The sequence below is a fragment of the Heterodontus francisci genome, chromosome 30 (genome assembly GCF_036365525.1).
Source record: "Heterodontus francisci isolate sHetFra1 chromosome 30, sHetFra1.hap1, whole genome shotgun sequence".
NCBI lineage: Eukaryota > Metazoa > Chordata > Chondrichthyes > Heterodontiformes > Heterodontidae > Heterodontus > Heterodontus francisci.
This window is the reverse complement of record NC_090400.1, coordinates 16093083-16114504: the sequence shown is the minus strand read 5'-3', so window position 1 is coordinate 16114504 and position 21422 is coordinate 16093083. Positions and strand designations below refer to the sequence as shown.

Sequence of the window (21422 nt, the reverse complement as noted above, 5' to 3'; positions counted from 1 at the left end):
GAAGGGTCACTGACCTGAAACGTTAACTCTGCTTCTCTCTCCACAGATGCTGCCAGACCTGCTGAGTATTTCCAGCATTTCTTGTTTTTATATTAGAGTAGAAATGTCCTCCAACGAAAAATTGGGAAGACTAAAACCTTTGCTTTTGGTCCCCACCACAAATTCTGCATGCTAGCCACCAACTGCACCCCTCATTCCAGTCACTATCTGAGGCTGATCCAGACCATTCACAACCATGGTCTCCTATTTGACCCTGAGATGAGTTTATGCCCATACCTGCTCCATCAGCAAAACTGCCTACTTCCATTTCAGTAACATTGCCTGTCTCTGCCCTGCCTCAGTTCATCTGCTGTTGAAACCACCTTTGTTACCTCTAGACTTGGACTTTTTAGACTTGACTATGCCGACATTCTCCTGACCTACCTCCCACTTTGTACCCTCCATCAACTTGTACCCTCCGTCAATTTGAGCTCATCTAAAACTATGCTGCCCATTCCTATTTCACATCAGGTACTGTTCACCCATCATCCCTGTGCTCGCTGACCTACATTGGCTCCCAATCTGGAAATGCCTCAATTAAAAAATTGTCATCCTTGTTTTCAAATCCCTCTATAGCTTTGCCCCTCTGTAATCTCTTCCAGTCCTACAACTCTTACAAAATCTCTGTGCTATTCCAGTTCTGCCATCCTGCGCATCCTTGATTTTGATTGTTCCACCATTGATAGCCACGCCTTCAGCTACCTATGCCTGAAGCCCTGGACGTGCCTCCCTAAATCTTTCCCCCACCTCCAGCTCCTTTACGACACTGCTTAAACCTACCCCTTTGACCAAATGTCTCCTTATGTGGCTCAAAGTCAAACTTTGTTTGATAACTCTCCTGTGAAGTGCCTTGCTGGGTGACCAATGGCAGATGTATGGAGTTAAGGCAGTTGGAGACCAGATATCATCTGTCGATACCTCGAGGAATATTTCCAATCAAAGTTGGCATCCCTACCCACCCCCAATATCTCACTACCTTCAGGTAAGGAAGAAAACTGGGGATGGACCAGTGGGGACTGGAGTGTTCTGATGGAAAGCGGACTTCCTCCATTCCTCTCCCCAGAAGAAGCACAGCTTGTTACATAAAAGTAGACAATGTTAGTGGGTGTTTCCCACTCATCCACCTGCTCAGTTATGATAAATTCACGATTGAGCTTGAACGGTTTTTCTTTCATATTTAATTACTTTCTATTCAGAATAAACTTACATTCTTGACATGCTATAATCCCCACAGCATTCAGAGTGGTCAAAAGATAATATAATAATATACAAAAGTAATAGATAAAACATTATAAAGAAATAAGCTCTTTTAAAACAGGGCAGTTCTACTAGCACTTCAAACTACTATACACCCGAGGCTAGTATTTTCCACTGGCTATGAATAGTGCAGGTTTCTTTTAACAAATGTATTTTAAATGAGTTGATGTCTCTGGAAAGCACTGAGCACTCACATGATAAACAATTGCAGAAAGCAACTTCCTGGTTTCTGTGTTCGATGAGCTCTCGAAGTACAAGATACAGATGATGTAAGGGGCTTTCTAGAACTCGTACAGAATTACTGCTTGTACTTTAACCAATGTCACATGACAACAAACAGCTCCAATAAGCTCCTGGTGCATGCTCTGCTTTTCCTATATTTCATGCTTCCCTTTCGCACTTCACACACTCTCCTGGGTTGTCTCTGATTCCTCTCGTTCTCTGTCCTCCTTTCTGCTGCTAACATCATGCCTGTCATTCCATCCCCTCCCATCCTCTGCCCATGCACTTCACCGGTCATTCCATTTCTTCACCTGTGTTTGTATGTTCTCCCGTCCCACCTCCCCTTCTCATGTTCTGTTTGAAATGCTGCTCATCTGTAATAATTCCCAATCCTGAGGAAGGGGCAAATAGTTTCAAACATTGACTGTTGGTTTTCTAACATTTATTTTTATTTTATTTATTTGTTTTTTAAAATTTATTTAGAGATACAGCACTGAAACAGGCCCTTCGGCCCACCGAGTCTGTGCCGACCAACAAGCACCCATTTATACTAACCCTACAGTAATCTCATATTCCCTACCATCTACCTACACTAGGGGCAATTTACAATGGTCAATTTACCTATCAACCTGCAAGTCTTTGGCGGTGGGAGGAAACCGGAGCACCCGGCGAAAACCCACGCGGTCACAGGGGGAACTTGCAAACTCCGCACAGGCAGTACCCAGAATTGAACCCGGGGCTCTGGAGCGGTGAGGCTGCGGTGCTAACCACTGCGCCACTGTGTCACCCACATCCTCATTACAAAAAGAGGACTTTTGATTGCCAATACTATTCTTGAAGGTGGGCTTCTTGAAAAGACATGGTGGATAAATCTATTAGGTATGCAAACGTCAACTTTGCTGATCAGAGGTTTACCCCCCTTGCATTCTTAATACACCCGACACCCCCCGGAAGTCCTGAATACACTCAACACATTAACCTGTCCTTCTCTCAATGTGGATCTACCAGTTGATCTTTTCTGACACTTGCTGTTTTTATTCATTTTATCATTCTTGGGTCCACCTCATTAGGTTTTGCTCCATTTATAAATCTATTTTCTCCCTCTCTGGATTCCTGCCCGTTGAGTCTGCGTACATTCCCTGGATGAGAGTCTGGCGGCCTGCCTTTCCTTGGCCTCTCCTGGTGCCAACCTAATATGAGTGACTCTACATCAGATACTTCCTCCTTTGCCGTGGGGATGGAGACTGGTCTGGGCTAGCTACCTACTTTGGGTGCCACAGCTGATTAAATTTACCTTGTGGGAAAGCGTGGATGCAAATTCAAGTTCTACCTTTGTTGGACAGTGTATTTGAACACCAAGGCCTCTCCTCATCAAGTGCTACAGAAATGTAAAATATAAAACTGGGCATGTTAGATTAATTAGGCTTTCAATGCCTAACTACCAAAGTTCTGATAGAGAAATTGCTGTTCTCATATCATACTCATGCCATAAACATATGTCGTTATCAGTTCAAATGTTTTCACACTTTACAGCATAAAGCAAGGGTTTATTTGAGATCACTTGTAAAAGGTTTAAGAATGAATGGGAAGAATGAAATGAGAAACAGTTCTTGCCTTCTGTTGACCATACGTAATCCATTCCATTACAGTCGCTGCCCAATCCTTGGAATCTCAAACTAAACTCTGCAATATCCATTTGGTCTTAAATTCTACTTTATACATCCTTGACACATTGCCTTGAGATGCAAAGACATATACATTCAAAATTCTCCAATTTGTAGCTTTTTCCCGAGGCATTGCAAACCTCCTCAACATCTGGAACTGTTTCATCTGAATTTAGAGTAACGGTCAACTTTACAAACTAACTTTCCCCAGCTCAGAGCTATACATGATTGGAACACGGCGTGGAGGTCACCTGGCCTGACTCACAGCCCCCTGGATTCTCCATCCCAAACTCGGAATATGCACTCCAGTCACAAGAAGCTCTATGCCCGAAGTCTTTAATTGAGATTAACCTTTGCTCTAGCAGCATACTGTTTTAAAAAAATTCTAAATACTTTAACTGTTCAGAAAATATTTCAAGCGGAAGAAATAAAACCAAAAAACACAAAGTAAATAAAGTTGGGAGGGAATTGGGCAGCAGTGGAGGGGGGAGGTAAATGCTTTTTACATGGATCATAGTGTGTCCTTAGTCCAGAAAGGATCAAGGAAAAGAACAACTAGACCAAATCCTTGCCTTGCACAATGACCCAGACACAAAAGGGACTTCATCTGGGCTCCAGGCACTGGAGAAAGTGAAAGCCTTGTTCTAAAATCAGTAAGACCCATTTACCTGCCTAACTGCTGTGAGAAGGCAGAATCTGGGATCTGTAGAAAGAGCAAGAATTGGGCAGCAGCTTTAGTGTCCAGTAAAACAACTCCCCTTAATCGGTTAGACAATGCAAAACTTTAGTCCAGTGGAGGGCAGGGCAAGAAAAGGAGAGAATAAGTCAAATTCGTCTTCTAAACTCTTGGTCACTTAAATCGTTGTTTCATTTGGAATCTAAACTAATCCCCTAATCATGGCGTTGGATTCCCCTTGGTGTAAGAGTTAAAATAATGCCTGAAGCCAAAATGGCAGCTGGAGCTGGACTGGGGAAGGGAGAGAGGCTTAAAAACAATTGGCCCTCCACCGCAAACACAAAGATTTTCTGTCGCTTTGCCTTGTATTGATGTTTGGAAAGAACACCAGCACTATTTAAAGGGGGAAAAGTTAACCGTAAAGGTGGCACACTCACTGACTGGATCATCAGCATTAGGATACTTCATCTTTCCAAAAACTAACACATTATAGTTACATGGATGTTTCACTGTAAATGGGAAATTTGATAGAAGGTGAGCTTCACACGAAAGAAGGAGGCTTCTGGATTCTTGTACACATAGTCTGTGGCTGCACCATGCAGACTGCCTTACATCTTGCCCTTTGGAGCAATGACATCCTGTTGTTTCTGCAAGCTGTGAGTGTGGTATTTTCGGAGGGAGCCGAATGTAGTCACAGGTTCAGGGAAATCAGACACGCCAGATTTTTTACAACTGTAATGAAAAGGAACATAGGTGAGTCGGTTTCTGTTGATACATTGGGCAGTATTTAATGCAGGTGACGGGGGTCCCACCCATCAACTGAAGAGCCGGCGAGAGCCCCATGTCACCTCTTTTCGGGAAGGCCACTACATCACATGCCAATCAGGCACTTAACTGGGCAGCAGTGGGTCTTCCCCGCGATTAAGAACCACAGGGACAGAAGTCCCGCCCGCTGAGAGCTGCCAACCAATCAGAGGCCGGCAGCTCTTTGACTCAGCAGCTCCACCGGCGAGGCAGCGGCTGCTGCTGGTAATGGACCCTGGCCACAGGTGAGTGATGGCGGGAGTGGTTTCGTGGGCTGGGGATCATGGGTGTAGGGGGGTTTGGCTCTCAGTGGGCCCCCACCTTCCCGATGCCAAGTCCCTCGATCACGAGCTGAGTGCCTTTGAACGAGGGAAGCCCCCTGTGAGCCAGCAAGCAACTGCTTGGGTTTGCTCATCATGCTCCCTGCATGGTAACAGGCCCGTCCGCCACTGGACTAATACCACTGGCAGCAGGAAGTGGCCCTTAATTGGGCATTATTTGCCCACTTAAGGTCCTCAATTGGCAGGAGGGCATGTAGAGCTTTCACGAGCCTTCCCGCCATGGATTTAATCAGGGTGGTGGCAGGATCCCCACCCATCATCACTCCGCCTCCAAACCCACCACGGGTGAGAGCATAAAATCCAGCCCATTGTGAGGAATGGATCCATTGCATTGAATCAATGAGAAACAGGACATCAAACTCATGACCTCTACCACCTAGAAGGACAAGGGCAGCAACACCACCACCTGCAAGTTCCCCTCCAAGCCGCACATCATCGTGACTTGGAGCTATAATGCTGTTCCTTTGCTGTCGCTGGGTCAAATTCCTGGAACTCCCTCCCTAACAGCACTGTGGGTGTACCTACCCCATGTGGACTGCAGTGGTTCAACAGGCAGCTCACCACCACCTTCTCAAGGGCAACTAGGAATGGGCAATAAATGCTGGCCTGGCCAGCGACGCCCACATCCCATGAATGAATAAAATAAAATCTGAAACAGTCTGGCATCTTAAATAAATAATTGTTTTTTTATGTTTATAATGTCTTCCTAATAATTTTCCCACCCTTCCTGAAGATGCTAAGTCACACCAGTGTTACAGATCTCAATTAGCCTCATGTACCTCAGCCAAACAACGAATCTATTTATGGAAGTCTAGACAGTGAGTAATCGCAAGATATTTTGAGGGTCGTCATGGTCACGCTCACTTATGTCCTCTCTTGACAGCCATACACTGATCACCAAGATAGCAACTAAGAGCAGATTCCTTGGCTGCTTCTTTTTCCTCTCCCTTGCTTAGCAACAGTGAGGGATTTTATAGCGGCCTCCAACATCACCCCAATAGACAGCAGAAGGATGGAGCCTGGAGCTCTTTTGAGCTCTATGGTTCAGTTGCAGTGCCGGCACTGCACTTGTTGACTGACCCATGGGAGCATTTACAAAAAGACTGTTCTGCTCATTGAGCAGCTCATCATTGCATGGGATCAGAAAAGAAATGGTTGAAGTCATTGCTTCTAGTATGTTTTTTTTTACTCTCACTGATGTAAGGTTGCAAATCCTCCAGGATTGTACTGGAGTCTTGAGGAATTGAAGATTAATCTCTAGGAAACTGCTGCAAGCAACCCAGGAGAAAAATCATAGGAGCATTAAACAAATTATGCTTTTTTCCATTTTCTTTGAACACTTCTGTTTATTAGGTATAAAAATATAGGAGTTAGTCAAAAAAAGCTGTTTGACTGTCAAGAACCATCCAATTGAGTTATGAAGAGGCCGTATCACTTTTCAATTGGTGTGGGAGGATGGTGTGCCATGAGGATGTATGTGTTAAGGTGACCAGTGGTGGGAGTGTAGTGGCCAGACAGCGGAAGGTGAAAGTTCATGTAGCGAAACCTCCTGGAATGCATCCTACCAGAGTTGGAAATTCTACTGAGTCCCCTCTGCTTACTTAATCTCCTGAAGTAGCGAGTCACCATGGGCAACATTCCCGAGGTGGAAAAACTGAAAATTCCTCCCTTCTCTTGGGAGAAAAAGGATACAGGATTGGGAACAATTTGGGAAGGGGGATGGTCATCTACCATTGGGACGTTACCCCAGATATCTTGACATTATTCAGAAGCTCACAGCTGACACCCCCTCCCGTGGGTAGATCTGGGTTGAAGCATTTAACTTACCAAACCATGGCGAGCATGGCCGCAAACAGTGCCAAAAGCAGGAAGAGCAGAATGGCGAGTATTGTCGTTATGACAACCATCCCCCCGGTGCGACGTCCAGGCCTGGTGTCAATGTCATTGGGAGCCACAGCTGGAGATAAAAGCAGCAGTGAAAAGGTTTGAAACATATTGCAGGGATCTGCTCCCACACAGCACCCCTGTCCCAGTCAAACAAAAACCAGACAATTCTGAAAATACCCAGCCAAACTGGATCTCGATTGAAAATCCAGCTGCTCATGATCTTTTGTTCCAGATTTTCACTGTTCTCAGCTTTTTCCTTTCATATTGTTCACGGAGCATCACTTTAGCCTATATTAAATGGGCTCCAACACAAGCGACTATTGAGTTGGAGACTAAAACATCATTTAAAAGGCAATGGGATAATTATTTTAAAAGGAGGAATATAAGAAGATATTTTTTTGGGGGGGGGGTTAATGGGGTTACAGGAGAGCACAAGCATAATGGGCTGAATGGCCCCCGTCTGTGCTGTAATTTCTATCATTGTGAAAACTCTCCTTGATTGATCCCGAGCCCAGGGAATGGTTTCAAAATGTTGTGCTGAGCTGAGTTTAGGACGAGGTGCCCAGTAAGAAGTGGCCCAAACACTGAACCCATTTCCATCTTGTGCAATCTCTTGGTTTAGTTCAGGTCAGCCTGTGGCAGCCAGATTTGAAGTGGGAAGTCCAAGTACAGATAACTCTGAACTGGGAGCCTCAGTCAGAGTCAGTCACATGCACACAGAACCTGAGTCCAAACCAGAGTCCAAGGAGACAAGGAGAGAGATCGGGCCTGTTAAAAATTTTATGCAGTGTGGATGGATTCAGGTTGTAACTGCAGGGTGAATATCAGCGGGTGAGAGATTTACTACTAGTTAGATGCAGTAAATCTAACTACATCTTGGGGAGTTTATGCCTGTTATTACATGCTGCATGTAGGTCATTGCTGAGTTATTGCATTACTGTTGATTATTGATTATGAGGGGAATCTGAGTGTTACCAGTATTACTACGAGTTATTGATGCCATTTTAGTGAGTTACTATTAGTTGCTCGTGGAATCAAATTTCGTCCTACTTCTGGTATCCTTCCCCCATCCTCAACAACTCCCCCCCCCCCCCCCACCCCCCACCACCAGTGAATCACTCTCCCACCCTCGGTTTCCCCACTTCACCTGCTTGGAACAGCTGCAGCCACAAAGTTATGAGCAAAGGCACTCAATTGTAGGAGATCCAACCTTTCTAAGGTACATGAAAAGACATGTATGTGGCCAGATGTCATGCAGTCAAAGCTCCAGCAATGCCTCTAACCAGATTTGACAACCTTGGTGCCTGTAGCGATATGATTGAGCTCGACCTATTTAACTCGTTAACTCATATTACCTTCTGCCGCCCGCTCAACACAATCACTGGCACACTTTCTATATAGTGTAGAGTGAGGATGATCGACCTCCATTTCACCATCAACACTTACCGCTGAGCAGCTTGATATCTCCTGACCATCTTGTTTCCCCAACAACATTGGCAATAGTTACAGCAGGATTAATCAATATGTACTTCACTCTAAAAACAAAAAGAAAAGGTTAGTACTGAGTTAACCCCATACATTCGACTGCCCCTCTCCACCCACCAAATACCTGTAGTTGAGCAGCTGACTTGATCAGATGCTCCTGTCAAGGAACAGAGCTCACAAGGAAACCGCAGGGCCTGACTTCTTGCTGCCATTGCCTGTGGCACTGCTCCTAGATTGGGATGCCCAATTTGGCCCAGTGGTTGGGCCTATCAAATAGAGGGATATGAAGGCTTAGTGGGTTGCAGTGCAGACCTGCACAGAGCACAGGAGTCCCAGGCTTGATGACTGGCTGTGCTGAGTGAGTATATCCCAGCCACAGCTTTATGCTGGCAATTGCCACTCTCGCATCAGCCGTGACTTGGGGAAAAGGACTGAATGCTGTGCTGCTGGACTCAAAATTCACCGTATCCTACAGCAGCAACTACCCCCAACACATTCCTGCTGTTCCCGGTCACTTCACCCTAGCTGTAATTTGAAAGATCATCTCAAGACAGATTGCTGTCAAAGACAATCTATCGCAAGCCCCTTAACTTTTTCTGATTTTGGGTTAATCAACCTGGTCAGTACCTATATCAGAGAAAAGCTGATGGGGGCAAAGACAATGGAATCCTTTAACTGACTTTTAATGTCCTTTGGGGAAGGAAATCTGCTGTCCTTACCTGGTCTGGCCTACATGTGACTCCAGACCCACAGCAATGTGGTTAACTCTTACATGCCCTCTGAAATGGCCTGGCAAGCCACTCAGTTGTATCTAACTGCTACGAAGTCAATAAAAAGGAATGAAACCGGATGGACCACCCGGCATCGACTTAGGCACCGGAAACGACAATCGCTGTTCCTTCACTGTCGCTGGGTCAAAATCCTGGAACTCCCTTCCTAACAGCACTGTGGGTGTACCTACCCCAAATGGACTGCAGCGGTTCAAGAAGGCAGCTCCCCACCACCTTCTCAAGGGCAATTAGGGATGGGCAATAAATGCTGGCCTGGCCAGCGACACCCACATCCCATGAATGAATTAAAAAAAACTTGACAGTATACCCATCACCATACACAATGCCTTGAAATATTTGCTTCAATAAGTCCACTAACCCTTTTACATTCGGCAGGAGACTCGTGAGATTAAGACTGACTTCTAGATTGGAGTTTTTGAGTGTATATTTTGAAAAATCCTAAGATTTCACTTGCTTTCTCACGCTCCAGAACAGGATAAAAGGAAGACAAAGGAGTTGAGGCCATCCCAGAATCCACTGCATCAGTTACTATCCTCGATCAAAACTTGCTGACCCCATAGTTTTAATGGAGGACTGTTCATCTACTCAGGGTGTTGAGATAGCCTCATTTCCAAGGTGCATTTTTTGTTTTCTTTCACCCTCAACATGTGAGAACACTCAACAGCAAAGCAGGATGTGAAGAGAAAAAAAACAAAGCAGAAAAATTATCCATTTCTGCCTTTTTGCTGTCACTCATGGCAGCTGCAACTCCCATTTAAAAAAGTGTCATGTTTTTATCGCAAGTGAATGGCTTGTAACTGTCAGCCGTGGTTCAGTGGTCGTCACTTGCTTCTGAAGGTTGTGGGTTCATGTTCCATGCCAGAAACTGGAGCATATAATCCAGACTGACACTCCAGTGCAGTACTGAGGGAGTCTCTCAGATGAGATGTTAAAATCAAGTCCCCATCTGCCCTCTCAGGTGGACATAGAAGATCCCACGGCACTATTTCGAAGAAAAACAAGAGAGTTTGCCCTGGCCAATATTTATCCCTCAAGCAACATCTAAAAACAGATGATCTAGTCATTGTTGCATTGCTGTTTGCAGGACCTTACTGTGCACAAATTGGCTGCAATGTTTCCCACATTACAATAGTATCAAAAGTACTTCATCGATTGTATAGTGTTTTGGGACATCCTGAGATTGTGAAAGACGTTATATAAATGAAAATCTTACCCACGCTGTGTGCCTTTATATCTATTGCAACTTGAATAAAACATACACCTTGGCATTCACTACTGTGCATAAAAAAACTTGACGGATGAATGTCTGTTGTGGCTTGTCTTACCTGAATGTCCCACCACTAGGTAACGGTGCATTGCAATTCGGAGTTATACAGGGCACTTCTGACCCGACTCGCAAAGCGAAGATCTGACCAGAAGCAACGGCTGTTGGACAAGGGTAAGCACTTCTCTGTGTTCTAACAGTGAGGTAAAAACCATTCTGTCCAGTGAAAGCGTTTAGGTAGGTCCACTGACCAGGAGTCACAAGGCCATTTTTAATGGCATCAAAGCCCGAAACTCCTAGGTTTGAGAAGGAATAAAATTGTAAATCAGTCAATTCATCTCTTTGCAAATGCAGGATCCACAATACAATGAGATTGTGTTGAAACAATTTGTGGTGCAGTGTGAAACATTTCCAAAAACAGGTTTGTTCACCATCCATTTCATGCTTCCATTCACTTCAATCATTTGCAATTCATTCAAGAGTCAAAATGGGGTAGAGGAGCAAAGAGGTCTACGGGTACATATTCACAAAGCAGTAAAAGTAGCAACGCAAGTTAACAAAGCCATCAAAAATGCAAACAAAGAACTGGGATTAATTTCTAGAGGAATAGAATTGAAAAGCAGGGAAGTTATGCTAAACGTGTATAGAACCTTGGAAGACTATGTACAGTTTTGGTCTCCATATCACAAAAAGGATGTAGAAGCTCTGGAGAAGGTGCAAAAAAGATTTACAAGGATGATACCAGAACTGAGATGTTATAACTATCAGTAAAGACTGAACAGGCTTGGGCTCCTTTCTTTAGAAAAGAGAAGGCTGAGGGGTGACCTGAAAGAGGCCTTTAGAGTCATTGAGTCATTTACAGCACAAAAGGAGGCCATTTGGCCCATCAAGTCCATACCGGCTCTCCACAGAAATCCCTTATCCATATGCCTTGTGATGTGGAGATATTCATAAAGTTTACTATGAGTATTCATAAGCTATAAATAAAGCAAATTCCAGAACCCAGGCTATGGTCTCAGCAACCACCCTAACCTGGCAGAAGCTGGCAAAGGCAGCTACCGTGGATGCTCATTTCCGAGGAAAAGCCACTTCAGACTTAACAGCAAGATACTCACCGGTTGTATTAGCCACGACCAACCAAACTTCACAGTTCACACAGGTAGTTTCAGTACGGTTAAACACACAGAGCGGCTGTTCAAGTGCAACTGTTGTTTGAGTGATTCTGCCTACTACCCTTTCTGGCACAATTTCAGGGGTATAAGCGACATCCTCTGGAACTGAAAAAAGGAAAAGCCCAAATGAATATTGAGATTCAGCTGTATTCGGTCAGAGCCACCAGGTTGAAGATATTCAGTAAATCTTTGTAACTCACTCCATCCAAACTGAAATAATGTTCCTTATGACACATCCCACCCACACTTGTTGGAAAAGTGACTCATCCTCTAGCCAGTGCTACATTCACATATATACTTGCACTCCCGTCGTCGCTGAGGTGAAGGTGCAGTCGAGAGGCTTCTCTATAGTTTATGCATCTCACCAACTAAAAGAGATTTTGCCTGTTCCTTTTCCCAAATATAAACACCTAAATATTCTCATTATTCAACAGGATGTGCTATCTGTATTTCCTGTCTTTCCCTGTTTCTGCTGCTTTCTTCCCTTCGACTGATGGTAATGATTGATACTGGGAGTGACATTCAATGCCATCAAGCCAACTACAATTGAAACCAAAATGTCACCATGTCAATATCAGCAGGTGAACCTCAATTGAAAGCAGGATGCCTCATGCCAGGTCAATGCCATTCGAAATCACAATGCCATCGAGAGAGTCCTGGCTGAAACCACAATGCCAGTAGCTAAAATCTCAGTATTATCAAGTATTTAGGAATTTGCATTCTTCTTTGGCCTCCTTATCTCGAGAGACAATGGGTAAGCGCCTGGAGGTGGTCAGTGGTGTGTGGAGCAGCGCCTGGAGAGGCTATAAAGGCCAATTCTAGAGTGACAGGCTCTTCCACAGGTGCTGCAGAAAAATTTGTTTGTCGGGGCTGTTGCACAGTTGGCTCTCCCCTTGCGCCTCTGTCTTTTTTCCTGCCAACTGCTAAGTCTCTTCAACTCGCCACACTTTAGCCCCGCCTTTATGGCTGTCTGCCAGCTCTGGCGAATGCTGGCAACTGACTCCCACGACTTGTGATCAATGTCACACGATTTCATGTCGCGTTTGCAGACGTCTTTATAACGGAGACATGGACGGCCGGTGGGTCTGATACCAGTGGCGAGCCCGCTGTACAATGTGTCTTTGGGGATCCTGCCATCTTCCATGCAGCTCACATGGCCAAGCCAAGCCATCAAGTATTTAGGAATTTGCATAACTCTTAAAAATATCCTAATTCTGCTGCGATGTGTGTAGTTCAAAGCTCTGGAATTAAGACATTCACTGCTTGAACTTACCCATGAAGAATGGCCACCTGGCTTAAACACAAGAGGGCAGGAATTCTCAAAGTAAATGTAACCAAGCACAGGTCAATAACTTCTGGAGGGGAGGGGAGGGGAGGGGAGGGGACATTTCAGTGCAATACTCTGCTAGGCAGCAGGCAGCCCTGTACTCCAGTGGGCAGTCTCCTACCCCAGCTGTGGACCTGGGGAAATTGTGGGCACATAGACCCTGACTTTATATGAATGGCTGACAGGCAGTTCTCCACAAACATAAACTTGGACATTTGCCCTTTTGTCACACTTTCATGGCAAAACCACACAGCTTATGACAAAATCCAATGACATTTCAAACTAATTCTCAAACACAGCTTATGACAAAATCCAATGACATTTCAAACTAATTCTCAAACATAGATTTCTTTCCCCCATAAATTATTTGGCCTCCTGTGTCATTAGTCATGGACAATTTATGCCGCCTGACCTGCTGAGTATTTTCAGCACTTCTGTTTTTATTTCAGATTTCTCTCCAGTGTCTTGGGCCAATATCTATCCCTCCCTAGTCATATACCTCATTGCGGTGGTACCTATAGGGCTCAAGGTGCTCAAAGCACACTGTATTTCTGAGAAAACCAGCAAGGTCACAAAAATAGATACTAATCTTATTGATGAACTCCTTCCCAGCCCCAAAGGCTTTCATCAGGTGTCAGGTGTCCAGTAATCTCTCCGCCACTCCCCCAATTATTCTAATTAAGCTACTCTCTAGTTCAAGGTATGTTGTCAACAGCAGACGTCATACTTCTGCCATCGATCACACCCTTTAACAAACCAGATACTTCCAGAGATCCAGCTGCATTGGAGAACCATGTGATCTTCACCTTAACCTAAACACATGGAGCTAAATTGTTATTGGCTTTGAGCCATGAATCCCAGGTTTCTGGTCTCCAATGGGAGAGTGATGCATTGATGCCTGCGCAAGTGCCATTCTTCCAGGACCACTAATTAATATGGGAACATGTTTCACATTGGAAAAAGAGAAATGATCTGGTTTTAAAGAGAATGTTTAGGCATCTGGACCCCAACTTTTACAATTCCCCCCCCCACTTTGCTCCCTTCTTTGCCCAAAGATACTGACTCATCCGGGAGTGTAACATCAAGGACACCATGAGAAATCCCCTGTCATCCGCCTGATTCAGATCCTAGGGCTGAGCCTCGGTTGACAATCCCGGGGCCGAGCCTCGGCCGACAATCCCGGGGCCCAGCCTCGGCCGACAATCCCGGGGCCCAGCCTCGGCCGACAATCCCGGGGCCCAGCCTCGGCCGACAATCCCAGGGCCCAGCCTCGGCCGACAATCCCAGGGCCCAGCCTTGGCTGACAATCCCAGGGCCCAGCCTCGGCTGACTATCCCGGGCCTAGCCCAGTTTGCAGAACCTCTATCCCCTTCCCATTTACTGCAGGGTAGCTTACATTTTTACAATCTTTTTTTTACATTTATTTCATTTCATCTTTGTTTGTTCAGTTTGCTTACCCACTGTTTTTTTTCAGGTTTGCACTTGCTGCTGTTCAATATTCAGTGTATTTACACCTAATCTGTACTAATGCTTTGTCTTTCAACACAACATTAACATATTGTTTGCCTTTGCTCCATGACCTTTTGGTCAGCTATGTGGCCTGGTCCAATCTAGATCTCCTTTGTTATCTCTTGCCCCACCCCCACCTCACTTGCTTATAACCTGTGACTTTTCTAATATTTGTCAGTTCCGATGAAGGGTCACTGACCCGAAACGTTAACTCTGCTTCTCTTCGCAGATGCTGCCAGACCTGCTGAGTGGTTCCAGCATTTCCTGTTTTTATTTCAGATTTCCAGCATCCGCAGTATTTTGCTTTTAAAATATGTGGTGTATCTGGTTTTATTTGATCTCAGGTTGCTGACAATACAAGGCTCTCCGACAAGCTCTAAAGTTAAACCTCTACTTGGTTAAGACAAAATATCTTTTGTTTATATCTTCAGCCATGGGATGTAGATGCCGCTGGCCAGGCCAGCATTTATTGTCCGTCCCTAATTTCCCTCGAGATGGTGATGGTGAGCCGCCTTCTTGAACCGCTGCAGTCCATGTGGTGTAGGTACACTCACAATGCTGATAGAGAGGGAATTTTTGGAAAGGAGTTACAAACCCAACTCCCCTGACCTAATCACACTTCAATAAAGTTAAACGTTTGGAAATTTCAGAAATAGTGAAATTTCAATCACGTTCTGAATGTCTGTAGCTGCTGGTAATGTACCATTAGCCGTTAGCAGAGAAGTTTGATTCACCTGACCCCACAACCTTTTGGTATCTTACACCACAAGTCAGCTCACCCCCAAGTTGCTAATCTGTTACAAGTATCTGCCATGTTGCCTGATTTTAATTATTTTACACTTTTCCTACCAAACTCAGATAAGATCAAGTATGAGAGGTATCTGATTGCAATGAGGGAGGCCATTCAATACATTGAGCTCATTCACCCATGGGACGCTATCGTCCTCCATCACAGCATCTAACTGCCTCTTGAATACTTCCAAGAGTTTTTGCCTCTACTACTCCACCCAGAGCCCATTACAGGTATCAATCACTCTTTGAGTTCGTACCTGAACCTTGGCCTGGGCACTCTTTGGTCCATGAACTCAGGATTCCTGCCCAAGCACTATCTGGTAACCCATGCTGGAAAATGACTCCCTAAATTTGCCTTTTACCACTTTGTACCCATACCCATTTGTCCTGCACTCATGGTTTTACTTGAAGTAGTTCTCAGTTACCCTTTTCTATTCCAAAAACTTATATAACTTTACAAGATGTCCTCTCATTCGCCTTTTTTTGAGGATGAAGATTCCAAGTTTCTCCAGCCTAGTAGTACATGATGGGAATGTACCTATGGGGAGCTGGAACCATGAGTATGCCTGACTTAGCAAGTCCAACTGTTGCTTTGCAGCGATAGGGAGTGTTCTTTTGAGGCTACAGGAACGGCTGATGTACTGATATTGGGTACCAAAGGATTGTGGTTCCCAAACAGGGACACCCACCTCTGTTACAAAGATCTTTATAATCAAATTCCCACTGTTACAAGATTTCTGTACAACAAACTACTTAATGTTCCAAATCTCTATGTAACAAACTATCCACCCTTCCCCATATAGATCATTTTCCCTGGTCTCTGAGATAAATCACCACTAAACCTGGAAAATAAATTCTCATCTCAACAGAATTCTTCTCCAATTGGAAAAACAACTTGGCTGGACCTCACCAGTCTGTTATAACATGGCTCAATCTTCATTCTGCGCTGCATTAGCAAACCTCAATGGGCATAGCAACATTGCTTGGTTAGTAAGCAGGGGGAAAAAATCAGCCACCCATGCTGGAAAGTGCACATGAGTGATGACACGCAGTGGCTGTGATACCCCTTACAGTTGACTAGTATTCTGGCATTCAATGTCTAAGCTCATACTTGAAGAATGGTACCATGGCATGTGTTGTGGAGGGTGGAGACCACAGTAAGAGTAACAGTGCCCTCAGGAGAGCAGGGGAGAATAGTTAGACCAGGAATTTCCTTGGAGTTGCTCCCAATTCGTTGTTGTTAACTTCACTGGAAGTGTGGCGAACACCCCTGTCTTATGTGTGTAAACTGGCTTTGTGCCATAATTTTTTTTATGCTTTCACAGGATGTGGGCGTTGCTGGCTAGGCCAACCTTCATTGCCCATCCATAATTGCCCTTGAGAAGGTGGTGGTGAGCTGCCTTCTTGAACCGCTGCAGTCCATGTGGGGTAGGTACACCCACAGTGCTGTTAGGAAGGGCGTTTCAAGATTTTGACCCAGCGATAGTGAAGGAACGGTGATATAGTTCCAAATCAGGATGGTGTGTGGCTTGGAGGGGAACTTGCAGGTGGTGGTGTTCCCATGTATCTGCTCCCCTTGTCCTTCTACGTGGTAGAGGTCGCGGGTTTGGAAGGTGCTGTCGAAGCAGCCTTAGTAAGTTGTTGCAGTGCATCTTGTAGATGGTACACACTGCTGCCACTGTGTGTCGGTGGCGGAGGGACTGCATGTTGAAGATGGCGGCTGAGGTGCCATTAAGTTAGGGCCTTAGACTTTTTTATTAAGTTACAAGCCCAAGTGCCCTGACCCAATCACACCTCAATAAAGTTAAACATGTGGAAATTTCTGATGAAATTAATGCAGAAGTAACAAACCAACTGCCTTTAAATTGTCCACATACCACATGGACCCAAGCACGGGCACTGATCTACAAACTGAGTCACCATACACATACACAACAGTATTCCTACATGATACCCTGGATAAACAGAAGAAGGGTATGCTACCAGTTTACTTTTCATTAATTTTTAATGTATTTCCAAATCTCAATAATTAATACCAATTAACTTTGATTTACCAGAATGAGACCAGGGATGAAGGACTTTAGTTATGTGGAGAGATTAGAGAATCTGGGATTGTTCTCCTTAAAGCAGAAATGGTGGAAGGGAGATTTAATTGAGTTGTTAAAGATTATGAGTAAATAAGGAGAAACCGTTTCCAATGTCAGAAGGGTCAGTAATCAGAGGACACAAATTTAAGATAATTGGCAAAAGAACCACAAGGAAGACGAGAATTTCTTTTATACGTGGTGAGTTGTTAACGATCTGGAATGCGCTGCCTGAAAGGACGGTGGAAGCAGATTCGATAATAACTTTCAAAGGGGAATTGGATAAATACTCGAAAAGTTGAAAAAATAAATTGCAGGGTCATGAGGGAAACAGCAGCTGTTTCAAAGAGCCAGTACCAGTCCGAGGGGCCAAATGGCCTTCTTCTGTGCTCTGAGATTCCATGATTCTAGCCCCTGTACAAATAAAATACATATGGGCCCCACTACAGAAAACAACTTGTGAGCCCAAGAAAAAATAATGGTCTTTTAAGCTAGATTTATAATGATTGTGTTGTTTGATTCTGGAACAGCAGCATCTATAAGCTAGTACCCATTGTTTCTACCCAGGGTTCTCAACTGGGGTTCGGCGGCCCCCTAAGGATTTGCAAGAAGATTTCGAGGGATCGTCAAAATCTGACTCAGATCACCCAGAAGTGCTGATGAATTGAAAAATCAATCACTGAGGCAAGGTGATTGGTGTACCCACAGGTGGCAGTTTTCATTCCTGCAGTTTTAACAAGCCAGCCTCGATAGGTTTGAGAAACTGCCACCCAGCTTCACGGTGGTGGACTGGGTTAATTCCAGTATCACTATGTGCCCCTTTACCCTGGCTAACCCAAATGGTGCACCCAAGGTGATTGCTCAATGGTCTGTGGATTTAACAGTCAGAAAGCAGTCTCCTGTTTTACTACTGACACTCCATCCAGCAAAGACACAGTCACATCGGCTGCTACAACCCTCCCCAGCTCCCTTTCATCTGCCATTGACTTGGAGAAGATCCAATGTCCCAACCCGCAATTATTACCAGAAAATTGGCCCCAGTACCCTCGGCTTGTCAGTGGAGTCACTGTTGCACCCTCTTCCCTTGTTCCATCAGGGCCAGTGCAGCTAAATAGCATTTCCAACAAGCCACTCCCGGTGGAAATTAGACTCAGAACTCCAGAGCAAAACACATCCAACCAAAACCACATGAATCAGGGGAATCCACAATGGGAACTCACCTACCAAGGTAATTCCAGGCCCTCACTGACAGAGGGCAGCATTCTTCAGGAAGGCACTGATTAATCATTTCTTACTTTAGATTTAATCTCTGAAAATTATTCTTGGATTTTGGTTAACCATTTCCCTCTTTTTCTAATTTCTGCATGTGTTGGTTTATTATTTCCTGCTTTTTTGTTAATTATTTCCCCTTTCGGACTTGGTCTCTGCATATATTTTTTGACTTTTTTTTAATCATTTCCCACTTTTTTGTCAAAGATACCTCCATGTTTGACAGAATTGTTGTTCAGCACCAACAAGTTTCACATTAAAGTAAAACAAAAATAATAAATATGTTGAATTGTATAACTAATTTTTAGACAGAAAGGATATTGTGCTGTCTTAGAGGGGGTTGGTTCCTTCTCCCAGTAACAAAGTGCAGCCTCAAGGAAAACAATTGTGCCACTGTGATAAGGAAGGTGGATTTAATGCTGGAAATCCTGGGAACTGGCTCACGGATGCCGTTCAGTGGAATCCACAGTTTACTTTTATTTAATCACAGGATGTGGGCATCGCTGGCAAGGACAGCATGAACTGCCCATCCCTAACTGCCCCTTATGTTGGTGGTGAGCCACTTTTTTGAATACAAATGAATGTCTTACAAGGCCATTTCAGAGGGCAGTTCAGAGTCAGCCACATTGCTGTGGGTCTGGGCCAGAATAGGCAAGGATAGATTTCCTTCCCTAAAGATCATTCGTGTATCAGAAGGGTTTTTTAAAAAAAAATCCAATTTATGTAATTAACTGAATTTAAATTCCCTTGTGGGAAGGGAACTCGTGTCTCCTGATCATTAAATACAGGCTCTGGATTACTAGCTCATTAACATGACCTCTTTACTACCACTTCCCGCAATGAACTGAACTAACGCCAAACATCATGGCGTCTGAGCGCACTCCTGACTTCATAGCACCGAGTCAGATATCCTGATATCCAGTTATTTCAATGCCTTATCGCATCAGGACCCAGGACCCAAGAAATGTCACAGACCTGAAACGTTAACTCTGTTCCTCTCTCCACAGATGCTGCCTGACCTGCTGAGTATTCCCAGCACTTTCTGTTTTTATTTCCGAGGACCCACTTGCTGTTTAGTCCTGCCCACCCCCCCAAACATAGGTGGCATTCACACGACAAACTAGTGGCAGCATGAGGTGGTGAATTTTTTCCTCCCAGAGGGTCCTGACTCTTTGGAACTATCTTCCTCAAAAGGCGGTGGAAACAGAGTCTTAAAATATTTGTACGGCAGAGGTAGACAGATTCTTGATAAGCAAGGAGGGGGTGGTGGGGGGAAGGTTATCGGAGGTAGGCGGGAAATGTGGAGTTGAGGTTACAATCAGATTAGCCATGATCTTGTAGAATGGCGGATCAGGTTGGAGGGGCCGAGTGGCCACTCCTGCTCCTAATTCATATGTTCTGACAGCAGTTCCAGTGCAAGGTGTAGCTGACACCTGAGCAAAACGAGGCGAGGCATTCTGCTGGAGGGGATCTTGCTCCCAAATCGCTCCTGAAGCAATTTTGACCGCACAGGTTTAAATCCATTAAAAAATGGAAGTTGCTTTCCAACTATATTAAACTTGAATATGTAAATTCGCCCTTAACAGCAACGTAACTAAAGCCAGCTTTAAATCAGGGGCAAAACACTCAAAAATATGTAACAGAGATATAAGTAAATGGATAAGCAAGGGAAGTGGTTTAAAGAATATGAACCACGAGTGCCCCAGGTGAACAGTTTAGAAACTATCGGCGTTGAGACACTTCATTTTCTGCCCCCTCCCCTTACAGGCCCTGTACCCTCCACAGATAATCTAGAAAAATCATGGCTGTGGTTTGAAATAAAAGGGAAAGCTTAAAAAAACAATTTGTCAGGCTTCAGAACTTTTCAAGAAAAAGATCCAAGAGCATGATTTTAAAAAAATACTAAAAAAGCATTTCACCCACTCTACTTTCAAAATAACCCTGAATTTCACACAGGGGGGAAAAGGGGTAGAATCGCAGGCACAAGTTTTTCCCAATATTTTCTAACCAGACTGACCAGTTATATTTCAGAAAGCTTCCTTAAAATTGTTTCAGATGGTCGAGAAAATTAGGTTCCTTTTTACCTCCATAGCCAGCGCTGCACAGAGCAAACAGCAGCAGAACCTGAACAAGCGATTTCATCTCCTCGACCTGGCTGAACTCTCACTGAAACTCTTCACCGTTTCACTGCTGCTCCAACTAATTCCTTCTGCCCTAGTGCGGTTCAGTCAAGTTCTTCTGACTTTACATTACCCAGCAGAATGTGGCCAAACGAGTTGGACGTGTTCTGACAGCCCTCTCTTCCCAAAGGTGTGGTTTAGTGACAATTAACCAAAACAAAATGAGACACATCGAAACCAAGCAAGGTTAGACTCAGACCAAAGAAGTTGCATCATTCCAAGCAGAAGGGCCACCCGCGCATCAACACGAGCAGAATTTCTCACCCACAGCTGTTACAAAAATTTCTAAATTCACTTGTAACAGCCCTTCAAAACACTCCCACAGGGGATGCTGAGACCAAGTGAGCCCACATCAGAGACGCCATCTATGAGTCAGCTTTGACCACCTACGGCAAAAGTGCGAAGAGAAATGCAGACTGGTTTCAATCTCATAATGAAGAGCTGGAACCTGTCATAGCCGCTAAGCGCATTGCACTTTTGAACTACAAGAAAGCCCCCAGCGATTTAACATCCGCAGCACTTAAAGCAGCCAGAGGTACTGCACAAAGAACAGCTAGGCGTTGCACAAACGACTACTGGCAACACCTATGCAGTCATATTCAGCTGGCCTCAGACACCGGAAACATCAGAGGAATGTATGATGGCATGAAGAGAGCTCT

The 21422-nt window shown here is 44.6% G+C and overlaps 1 protein-coding gene across 1 annotated transcript; it reads right to left on the bottom strand.

Moving 5' to 3' along the window:
• Nucleotides 1–1261: 1261 nt before the first annotated feature.
• Nucleotides 1262–21101, bottom strand: upk3b (uroplakin 3b). Its single transcript, XM_068009935.1, has 6 exons — nucleotides 20668–21101; nucleotides 11546–11707; nucleotides 10492–10726; nucleotides 8337–8425; nucleotides 6831–6960; nucleotides 1262–4590 (listed from the first exon to the last, which is right to left on the bottom strand). Exons 1-6 carry the CDS (start codon nucleotides 20723–20725, stop codon nucleotides 4467–4469), a joined length of 798 nt encoding a protein of 265 aa, XP_067866036.1. The 5' UTR covers nucleotides 20726–21101; the 3' UTR covers nucleotides 1262–4466.
• Between the last annotated feature and the right edge of the window lie 321 nt (nucleotides 21102–21422).

Coding starts and splice junctions, on each gene's coding strand:
- upk3b (XM_068009935.1), bottom strand. CDS start 20,725: ATGAAATCGCTTGTTCAGGTTCTGCTGCTGTTTGCTCTGTGCAGCGCT. Junction 11,708..20,667: donor GTGCAGCGCTGGCTATGGAG/GTAAAAAGGAAC, acceptor TCCTTTTTTCAG/TTCCAGAGGATGTCGCTTAT. Junction 10,727..11,545: donor GGTCGTGGCTAATACAACCG/GTGAGTATCTTG, acceptor TCTCAAACCTAG/GAGTTTCGGGCTTTGATGCC.